Source organism: Triticum dicoccoides, chromosome 5B, assembly GCF_002162155.2.
Source record: "Triticum dicoccoides isolate Atlit2015 ecotype Zavitan chromosome 5B, WEW_v2.0, whole genome shotgun sequence".
Classification (NCBI taxonomy): domain Eukaryota; kingdom Viridiplantae; phylum Streptophyta; class Magnoliopsida; order Poales; family Poaceae; genus Triticum; species Triticum dicoccoides.
This window is the reverse complement of record NC_041389.1, coordinates 138,871,530-138,882,683: the sequence shown is the minus strand read 5'-3', so window position 1 is coordinate 138,882,683 and position 11,154 is coordinate 138,871,530. Positions and strand designations below refer to the sequence as shown.

Below are 11,154 nucleotides of genomic sequence, written 5' to 3'. Positions count from 1 at the left end.
CCCAACCACCACCATTCCTCATTGTGGCACATGGGCCATAGTTGACTCACACAAATGGTCCAAGGCATTCAACAAAACCAATATTCAAAGTGCTAAACTATAAAAATAATATTTATTTTATATATAAAGAGGTAGAAACAGAAAATAACAAATATTTTTGACATCTCATCGATATTACATATGTCAATCATGAAACGAACACACGTCCAATACAAAGATACTGCGTCCACGAGCCCTTTTTGTTAGCCGGTCACGTCACTCTCGTGCGATGGTGACTAGCTGCTTCCCTATGTTGCGCCCTGAGAAGAGCCCGATGAGCGCCGCCGACACGTTTTCGATCCCCTCGGCAACATCCTCAACAACGGTGATCTTCCCTTCCTTGAGGTAACCTGCTATCTCCTCCTCAAACTTGTTGTAGGTGCCGAAGTAGTCTAGGACCATGAATCCCTCCATGCGGATGCGCTTGGCAACAAGGCAGAAGAGGTCAGGGGCACCATTAGGCTGCTCCAGGTTGTACTGCGAAATCATCCCGCATACAGCGATCCGACCATTCATCCTCATGTTGGGCAGCACTGCGGCTAGCATCGCACCACCCACATTTTCAAAGTAGATGTCAATGCCCCGCGGGAAGCATCTGAGAGGAAATATCACGGGGAGGGAACCATGTTTAGCTTTTGTTTCTTTTTTGTGGAAAAGGTTAGTAGCCATTTGTGATTGGAACTTAGAATTTCATAAGGGAAATGGCTTTTAGAACCTCTTTAGTGCGGCGTTGAGGTCCTCTTCCTTCTTGTAGTTGAAAGCGTCGTCGAAGCCAAACTTGGTTTTTAGGAGGTTGACCTGCGGTTACCATAAAGACAAAGAATTTTCTCATACTTTCACCTTTCAAATTTGAATTGTGGGGCTCCTCCATAATACTTTCGCATTCCTCTACATAATATTAAAAGCATAGAAGATAAATTGAGAATAACTTGGTTACTTGCAGGCTAGATTTCTGACTTTAGGAGGTAGGATGGCTCTACTTGGAACTTGCATGAGTAATGTTCCCAACTACATGCTTTCCATCATTTCAATCCATGATGGAGTGATTACAATGATTAACTTCTTTAGGGCTAGGGTTCTTTGGCAAGAGGACAAGAAAGGTAAATATAACACCTTGCCAATTGGCCAAAGGTTACTATAAAATGGTTATGATTGAAAATGTGCATACATGTTGACTTTCTTCTTAGTGGAATGCTTGAATATAATTCACTAGTAGAAATAACTAGTATTACGATCCCAATGTTAAACCATGAAACCATTATAAAAGCCGTCACATTAATTTCATACCATTACGGAGTACTCCCTCCGTAAAGAAATAACTAGTATAGTGATCTAAACAAGCTTATATTTCTTTAGAGAGGGAGCATATTTTAGGTTAGTTAAAAGTTATTCAACCAATTCATCATTCAATTGCGGGAGTGAACTATTAGACAATTTCAGTGATACAAAGCAGGTGAAAAAAAATGAGTATGCGGAAAAAAGGAAAACCTTCTCATCGGAACCAGCACTGCCAACCACATAGCAGCCAGTGATCTTGGCAAGCTGTCCAACAAGCTGCCCGACGGCGCCCGATGCTGATGAGACGAAAACGTAGTCGCCTTTCTTAGGTTTTGATACGTCGAAAAACCCAGCATATGCAGTAAGTCCAGGCATTCCTGCATTAGCAAAGTTCTTGAAATTTTAGTAAAGAAATAAATAGGTATTTACCAGTTTTAAAACTTCGCTAAAGGAAGTAAATCACATGAATATACGAAGACATCAAGCTTAGATCATACCAATTCCCTTTTTTTGAGGGGTGAAGAGCCTAAATCATAGCGCTGATGAGCTTGATGTCTTATTCTTTTTCTACATATAATTTAGCCATCCATTTTGATTTGTGGCTATGAAATCCATGGTATGATTCCTTGAAGGAAGGTGCATGCATGAATCTCTGGACATTATCTTAGAGTTCTGACTAGTATATTCCCTTTCTGTCCTATTTCTTTATTCTGATTTTTGTCCTCATTAACTAACTAGCGTAACTTATACATGCTTCCAAAACTTGGGAAAGTTCATTCGTAGTTTCTATATATAAGTTGTTTCATGTAAAACAAATAGTCAAGAACACCAATTAAACATCACCACAAAGACAAAAATGAACAAATAACAAACAAGGGTGCCATATGTGGGAGTCAGGAGAAATGAACTCTTTCAATTCTGGTTTGCGAATCGAAATGCCTTGGCAGATCTTTACAAGTGCGCAGGTAGTACAAAAGTTATGCTGTACAAGAAGTACATGAAGCAAAAAGGGACCGGCTAGAAACCAGTTGACTGAAGATGTAATTTCGGCCAGTTGACTGGTTTAGCCATCCGATGGAGAATGGACGTCTAGATGAGGCATCTTGAACCTCCAGTCATTGTCTTCTTTCTTTGAACCACTGAGCCACCGCCGGCCTAACCGCCTGCTTCTGCCGCCCGTGGCCAGCGGCCCTCCCGCGACTACCTCGCCGCCCCACACTCCCCTCAATCTCCCACATTGCCAAGCCTTGCCGCCGCCCAAGGCATTACCTCTAACCCGGCATACCTCCAATTCCGACACTGGCGAACCTACACCCTCGGCCCCGCCACTCCTAAGATAGACAAGGAGGATGCTGCTTCCCCTGCACCCGCTGCACCCCTAAGATAGACGAGAAGGTACTTCGCCACGGCTGCTGCTGCCTCCGTGCTCCTTCGCGGCTGATGCTTCCTCTCCACCGAATCAACTGACCCAAATTCAAATTTCAGGCGACTGACCTGTAGGAAAAAAGGTCTTGGGAAGATCGCAGCTATGTACCCTAGCCTTTTATTTCTTCCAAAACTGCTTGTGCCGTGGGGTGAGATGCGTATCGCTTTCCTCGAATATGCACGAGTGTGCATATCATACTTTATAGAGGGAGGGGGGGTAGAGAACCCCAAAGGTCTACAATTGGTATTACAACACCTTGAGCCTTAGCTCCAACTCCCACTCACACATTCCTTGTACAGACTAATCACGTCTCGCCCACCTTTGAAGCTCCACCGCTATGCCGCTCCAATCTCCTTTGAGCAATCCCGCTTGATGCCAAGCATTTCCTTCTGCCAAGATTTTCCGTATTACTCCGTCTAATGAGGGTGAGGCTCTGTCGAAAACAATAGCATTTCTATGTTTTCATAGCTCCCAAAGTACCAGGATCATCATGGCCCGTACGCTCTTCGGTTTTGTCTCACACCAAGTGTTCAGTGAGCCATTCAGTTACAGTGTCCATTGTGGCTTGCTAATTACCGTGCAAATCGTCCTCCATACCGTCCGCGTGAAAACACACATGAGCTCAATATGATTTAGCGTCTCCTCCTCTTGATCGCAGAATGGGCATGCATCATTGTGCGGCAAGCCTCGACGTGCTAGTCGATCCACTGTCCAGCACCAATTTTTCAAGGCCAACCACATGAAGAACCGGCAGCGCAAAGGGGCCTTTGACTAACACGTGAATTGTGCCATCGTCTCCACTTCCTTAGCCGCAAATAGAGCGGCGTAAGCAGATCTGACCCAAAACTGTCATTTGCCTCCCATGCCCAAGATAGGACATCTTCAGTGTCCTCCTGAAGTGTGATTTCCTGAAGTCTATGCCACAAATCAAGGTACTGCATGAGAGCTTTGAAGCTCAAGTTTGGCTTTACGTCCAAGGCCCACGTGCCTGCGTGAAGCGCATCCTTAAGTAACTTGCCGTCCCTCACACGCGGGCTGACAACCTCATAGATTAGAGGTGCAACCTCCACAATCCGGGCCCCGTCCAGCCAATGGTCCTCCCAAAAGAGGATGCGGCTTCCATTTCCAATTTCGGCCTTAGTAGCAGCAGAGAATATGGCCATCGATGCTTTAGAGCCGGGATGTTGAATTCATGCCAAGGCCTCGGCCGATCCACTCTCTGTAACCATGCCCATCTGGCCTGCAAGGCCACGTTCAATCTAGCAAGGTTTGGGATGCCCAAGCCACCCGCCCACTTGGGCATGCAGACTCTATCCCAAGCGACGGAGCAGTTCCCTCCATTGGCCTGGGCCTTGCCGCACCACATAAAACCTCGGACGATCTTATTCATGGCATGTATAGTCTTCATGGGTAGTGCCAGGGCTAGCATGGCATGGATAGGTAACGAACAGAGAACCGAAAGGACCAAAATGAGTCTTCCACTCTTCGGGAGGGTAGCCGCCTTCCATGTTGGTAGGCATTGTGCTAGTCACTCCACCAAGTATTGTAGCTGAGCCGCAGAGGGTTTTTTGAGACAGAGAGGGAGGCCCAGGTATCTACAAGGGAAGGCCCCAATTTGGCAACCCATATTGGTCGCCGTTAGCTGTTTCTGCTCCTCTGAGCAGCAGATCAGAATGGCTGCCGTTTTGTTGAGGTTCACGTGGAGACCAGACACAGAGCAAAATAGTTCCAGAATGCGTACACAAGCGCTCAGATCCGATGTGTCTGGCTTCAGGAAGACAATCACATCATCTGCAAAAACGGGCATCCTTTGTTTGATTCCCTCCCGCGCGAGGGGGCTAGGACCTTCATATCCACGGCCAGCTTGAATAGCTTCTGTAATGGCTCCATGATGATGATAAAAAGCATGGGAGAGAGGGGGCTGCCCTGTCGAAGACCCTTGCAGCTGTGGATTAGGACGCTCGGCGTTCCATTTACCATGATGCGGGTTGAGGAAGTGGCCAGGAGCCCCGCCATCTAGTTCGTCCATGTTCTACCGAAGCCCATCCCCTGAAGCACCTCAAGTAGGAACGGCCATTGGACAGTGTCGAAGGACTTTGAAATATCCAACTTTAGCATGATGGTAGGGTGTTTGAGTGCATGGAGACGCCTTGCCATGCTCTGGACAAGCATGGAATTATCATGTAGTGCTCTCCCCTTGACAAAAGTGCTCTGGTGGGGGACGATCAAGTTTGGCAACTCTTGAGCTAGCCAACACGCTAGAACTTTGTCGAAAATTTTGACCGCACCATGCATCAAGCTTACGGGTCTGAAGTCCCGCAATTGCTCTGCGGCATCTTCTTTTAGCAAAAGAGTAACCAATGCCTTATTGATGGAGGCCAAACCCCTCACATCTCCGCGGTGGAACATCAAGAAAGCCGTCAATAGATCATCCTTAATGATGGGCCAGCATGATACAAAGAACCTTGTTGTGAATCCATCCGGACCCGGGAGCTTCGTCGAGTGGCATGGACTTAATTGTATGCAGAATTTCCTCCTCTGAGAATGGCCCTTCCAGTCCACTTAGATCCCGTACAGGAAGACCAAGAGCGTCCAGGTTAAGACGGAATTGGCGTGGAGATGTCGCACCCAAAAGCATGTTATAGTAGTTGTCCAATGGACACAATGTTCTCTTGGCCAGTAATGTGCTCACTATTGTGCGTCAAGGACATCAACACATTCTTCCTCTGCCGATGCCGTGCATGTTGGTGGAAGAATCTGGTATTAGCATCTCCATCCTTAAGGTGAAGAAGTCAGGATTTTTGTCTTGCAATCGTTTGTTCGAGCGACGAGAGCCCAAGAAGCTTCCTCTTCAACGTGCGCCTGAGCTCGATCTCTGCCGCACTGAGGGGCCTAGAATCCATTGCCACATCCAGCCGGAGTATGATTTCATGGGCAATTGCGATTTGGAGGCGAAGGTTCCCAATCCACTTTGAGCTCCATGCTTGTAGGTGACAGGCCGTGGCCCTGAGTTTGTCGTTGAGAGTTAAGTAAGGATTGTCAGTCGATGGTGTAGAGCTCCACGCCTCTTGCACAATCTCTTCCCGAAGTGAAGGTCCGCATGCAAGTCCAGAAGAAACGAGCAACATGATCCGAGATAGCAGATCCAAGGGCGGTGAGAAGAGAGGAGGTGTATGCATCTTCCCATGAGTTCATAGAAAAGACGTGATCAATCTTCTCCAGGGTCGCCAGTTCTCTCTCGTTCGACCAGGTATATCTTCTCCCGTTCAGGTATATTTCCTTCAGTTCCATCCTGTTTAACTTGGACCGGAACCTAGACAGCATCCTCCTGTTGATGGCATCATTGCTCTTATCTTCGGGGTTTACCAAGAGGTTGAAGTCCCCGGCCACCAACCACGGTCCTGCTAGTAGCTCTGGAACCTCCAGTGACTCCTGCATGAATTCTATCTTGGCCACCTCTAGGTTAGGTCCGTAAACACCAGTAAACCACCATGGATCGCCACCAGTGGGTGTAACCAGTATCGCTAAAAATCCTCATGTTTTGCTGCGTCCATATTCTCCGATGCGCGAAGATCACCATAGTATGATATCTCCCATAGTATCGAAGTCTTTGTCCATATTCTCTAGTGAGCGGCATTCCTTATCCCCTTACACGATACACGGAACCCCAACCGCTCGAATCTCCTCTGATCTGGCAATGGCCCCGACGGCTGCAGAGTGGTTCATCCTGTACGACATCCCGAGGGTGGTGGCCAAGGAGGAAAACAATCATAGCATATTCGAGAAATCCACCAACATGTCCTTCACCTTCGAGAAAGCTCCGCTCCGCTCCCCTCCCATGTAACCGTCGTGAGTAACATTGACATGTCCGCCAACAGCACGCTACACTACCCCTCCATCGTAGCGGTCGGTAGCTGCGGTGTCATTCTCCTCTGCGGTTGCACCACGATCGGGATCTCCTACTACCTATGCAACCCATGGATCCGCAAGATGCTGGGCATCCTCCCTCGCAACGACGGCATCATGTGCCCCCACTCCGTCGGCCTCATCCGCCATCGCGGTGACAACCATCTCATCATTGCAGAGCTCAACCCCGTGGCGCCTCGAAGATCGTGGCCGTGTCACACTCCTCTGCATGGAGGACATGTACGACTGGGACGAAAAGAGGTGCTAGTGCTCCAATATCGTGGATGCGATAGTGTGGTGCGGCGACGACGTCCTCTCCCACGAAGGGCTCCTCTGGTGGATTGAGCACTGTATCCCCGCCTGCGACCCCTTCGCCGACAAGCCCAAGATTTACCAAATCATGGGGCTGTTTGGTTTGTGACTAAGTTTGTCAAAGGTTGCCACACCTAAGGTTATGCAAGTTTAACCAACTTAGGTTAGTGCTTGGTTCAAGCCACAACTTATGTAAGCCACACTAGGGCCCCACATGACATACACACAAAAATGTGGCAAGATTCCCTTAGGCTTGGCAACTTGTGGCTCTCATTTTGTTAAACTAACCTTAGATAATCTTGACAAAAATGTGTGACAAAGTGTGGCAATGCAAGGCCTAGAACCAAACAGTCCCGTGCTTCCGCATGTCCTCGACGAGCTGCCATTCGCTTGGACCCCGTCAATGGTGACGTACACCGTTGCTTGAGGGTGAGCGGCCGCCGACTGCGATCCGTTCAGATCCATGGCACATGTGACAAGCCGGAGGTCAGCATGTGGACGATGTCCTCCAACGACCCGTCTGACGCGACATGGACAAGCAGGCCCAAGCTCCCCTTGGACAAGGTTTGGGACGACCAGACCTACAGGGATGCAGGGCTGCGTGAGAGGGTCATCCCCGCTGTGGTGCTGGTCCACCCCATGCATGAACACCAACAAGGTCTACTTCTTCTTGGACGGGCACATCTTCGCCATCGACCTGACAAAGAGCAAGGTTGTGGACTGCAAGGAGTTCAACATTTCATGGCCGCCGCACAAAACCTGCTCCTCTCGCCTGGTCCATGCTTGGTAGTTGCCGGTGAAGCTCACCAAAATAGTTCTGAGTCTGGGCCTAATTGGTATCATGTTAAGGAGATTGAATTCGTGAGTCGATGGAACTCGGTGGAAGATTTCCACAACAAAGCTGCCATGATCAGGTGAGCCTATTTTTTCATATGTATGTGGTTCGATCCTTGTTGCATGATATGTTTGCTTTACAAAAGACTGCCCCTTTTCATCATATGTTTCAGTTCTTAATGGATGCAATCTTGTTTCAGTTGATCCAGGTCACTTTTCGAACAACATGTCAGTGGTATGTAGAACATGTAAGCTCTCGCTATTGTTTCATTCAGTGTTTTGGGTGTGGCATGTTAATTAATTAATTGGACATGTTAGCTTGTGCCAAAATTCTGGTTTGTCAACCAGATATAGTCAACGAAAAAAGCAAAAGCAAGTACGTGCTTCATTTGATGAAAAACGGAAATATAAGATTAAATATGGCACTTTGCTTCTGGCAAAAAAGAATGTACTCACCAAGAACACCCGTGTAGTACGACAGAGGTAGTTCAGGATGGTTGATCTTGAAAAGAGACTCTGGATCCGTGATCAAAGTGTATTCTTCACATCCGCTCATGCCCCAAACAAGATCACCTGACTTGAAATTCGGGTGCCCGGATGCTACCACCCTGCCTACTGAAAAAGTAGCCAAAACCTGGAATAATCATACTCGGTAAGGCATTGGAATTTCAGAGAATCTGATTGCAGTGATGAACAGAACACAATAGTCTTCATGGCTTCGTTTTCTAGTAAAAGAAAAGCACTAGTTCATACTTGACATGACAATAGAGTAAACTACAAGTTACATCCGTAAATAACATGGTGTTGAGTGTCAACTGTGAGTAGGATGAACAATAAAATTTAATTGATTACTATCATTTGCCTTTGTCTATATATTAGACAAAAGGAACATTTGCACAACTTGTGCATACACCACTAAAGGCCACAAAAGTTTGAGATCATATGTCTATTATAACTCTATCTGACTGAAAAATAGATGGCCAAGAATATTTCTTCTATGATTAAGACAGGTATTTTTATGAAATTAAAAAATAGTAGATAGATACTCCTTCCAATTCACAATAAGTCATGTTCTAAGTATCTTCGGTAAAAAGAAACTCCTTGAAGTATTTTTTTTGAGGAAATATAACATACAATGTTTCATTGAATTAAGAGAGTTGGAATGTACAAGGGTTTAACTGGGCATAGCCCATGGAGAAGTAAGAAACAAACCTAGACTAGGATGAATTATTAAGAGAGTTGGAACGTACAAGGGTTTAGCTGGGCATAGCCAACAGAGAAGAAAGAACAACTCCAGACTATGGTGGTTGCTAGTCTATCAAAGCAAGTACAGGTCCAGGGATCTGTTTGGGAGGCTTAGTTGGAGTAGCAGAAGGTGATGCATGAGGCAGATCACAGCCCCCCTCGAGGCGAGCACCTCATCGTAAGCTAGCTTGAACGTCGTAGCTGGTGGTTTGGCAATGTTATTGAAGATCTTTGCATTCTTTTCAGTCTAGAGGAACCACTAGAGCAAGATGCAACTAGTGTTCCAGTGCTTGTGAAGCTTTTACTTTTTAAAGAGCATGTGGAGACACATAGATACAATGGCTACTTTCGCAAGGCAGCCTCAAGCAGTGCAAAACATGTTGCGGCCAGTGATCAAGTGCCTAGAAGTATTATCCTTGGGCTAACAGGTGAATCGTAATCTCAAGATGAAAGTGGCAGATGGAGCACACTGGGTTGTGTAGCCATCCCCTCGGTGCTAGCCTGTTGGCGGTCAGACATTTGCCCTAGATCACAATCAAGGCGTGGTGCTTCAGCTTTGGTGGCACATGGGCAGAGAAGTGTGCATCAATCGATGCAGAGGCTAGGGTTTATCCTTCTTTTTGAAGAAAGATGAGGCCATTAAGCTCAGAGCATATGGACCCTCAAATTGGATCAAATAGACAAATTTCGTCGAATAAAAGCCACCTTTAGTCTATTTCTAGGTGATTCGATCTTTGGAATCGTTTAGGTGCACACTGTTGAGACATTTTAGAGTCACATGTAGTTTTTTTTGCGGGACGAGTCGCATGTAGTTGGAGAGGACAACAACATGAAGGAAAGGCTTGATTGCGGCAATCTGCTTTCTGTTGGTTAGAGCTTGAGAGACGAGCATTGCCAACAATAGCTATCTAAAAAGAGATACTTGAAATCATCCGTTGACACACAACCATTAAGCCAATGATCGTACCAAAAGGAAGTGGAGCGACCATTACCGTTACAGGTGGAAGATCGGAGGATGCTCTTCGTGAGAGGATCGGTCGACAGATGTAGGCTGAATGATGGTTTTTCACGGTTCTCCCAATTGAGTAACAGCCAGCGGACGCAAATCACTCTATTGTGAATCTCAAAATTGGGGATGCCGAGGCCTCTGAGTGGCTTGGGCGAGAAAACTTACCTCCAACTAACCAGACAATTGCCACCATTATCTTTGTTCGAGCAGGTTCAATGAAAATCATAGCATTGGTCATCTACTTGGGGTGGTATAGAACTAGCATCTGTAATGTGGGGACGACTGAGAGTACATGCTTGACCAGCGTGGCTCTTGTATCAGATAATATGAATTGGGCAATCCATCCAACAATATTCTTTGCTAGCTTGTCCAAAAATGGTTGGAAATCAATATTCTTAGCCTAGTAAAGGCTTGAGGCATACCTAAATATGTGAAGGGGAAGGTGCCAATCAGGCATGACAATGGCTGCCCAATGGTCTCATTGTTGATATTCTCACATCAGATAGGTAGAGGTTGCTCTTGGTGACATTGGTAACAAGGCTATCAACATTGCCAAAGAAAGTGAGCATGGTGTTGGCAGCAACAACATCGTCATCTATCTTTTGTTGAATGAAGATCGTTGCACTGTCGGCATATGAAGAAGCCATGTATCTAAACAGTTGAGGGCTGAGGGGCGAAAGAACACCTTGAGCATGCGCCAAGTTGAATAGGAAGCTATATATTCCATGACAAGCTCAAATAATAGAGGGGAGAGGGGTTACTCTGTCGAAGACTTTTCTTATGGAAGATGTAGCCAAAAAGGGTTTTGTTCACCGAAATGCACATGCCGATAGAAGAAAGCAGAGATGCAATCCAACACCTCTGGCCAAAACCTCTAAATACGAGTAACTGCATTAGGAGCTCCCAGGATAGTGAGTCAAAGGCTTTAGAAATGTCCAGCTTCAGCATTATGCTTGGGATATGCTTCTCATGTAAAGTTTTGTTCGATCCTTGCACATAGTGAAAAAATTAGATGAATGGTTTGACCTTTAATGAATGATGAATGTGCGCCTTGGCTCTGTTGAACTAGTGTTGGCATCAGGGATAGAGCTAGAAATCAATGGAA

At 46.4% G+C, this 11,154-nt stretch overlaps 1 protein-coding gene across 1 annotated transcript in view; it reads right to left on the bottom strand.

Moving 5' to 3' along the window:
* Positions 1-93: 93 nt before the first annotated feature.
* Positions 94-11,154, bottom strand: part of LOC119307848 (2-alkenal reductase (NADP(+)-dependent)-like) — a 22,668-nt gene continuing 11,607 nt past the window's right edge. Inside the window, exons 2-5 of the mRNA XM_037583937.1 lie at positions 8,252-8,429; positions 1,528-1,694; positions 755-837; positions 94-634 (exon numbers count right to left, since the gene is read on the bottom strand). Coding sequence (XP_037439834.1) covers positions 256-634; positions 755-837; positions 1,528-1,694; positions 8,252-8,429 — 807 coding nt within the window. The 3' untranslated portion in view covers positions 94-255. The remainder of the gene's footprint in view (positions 635-754; positions 838-1,527; positions 1,695-8,251; positions 8,430-11,154) is intronic.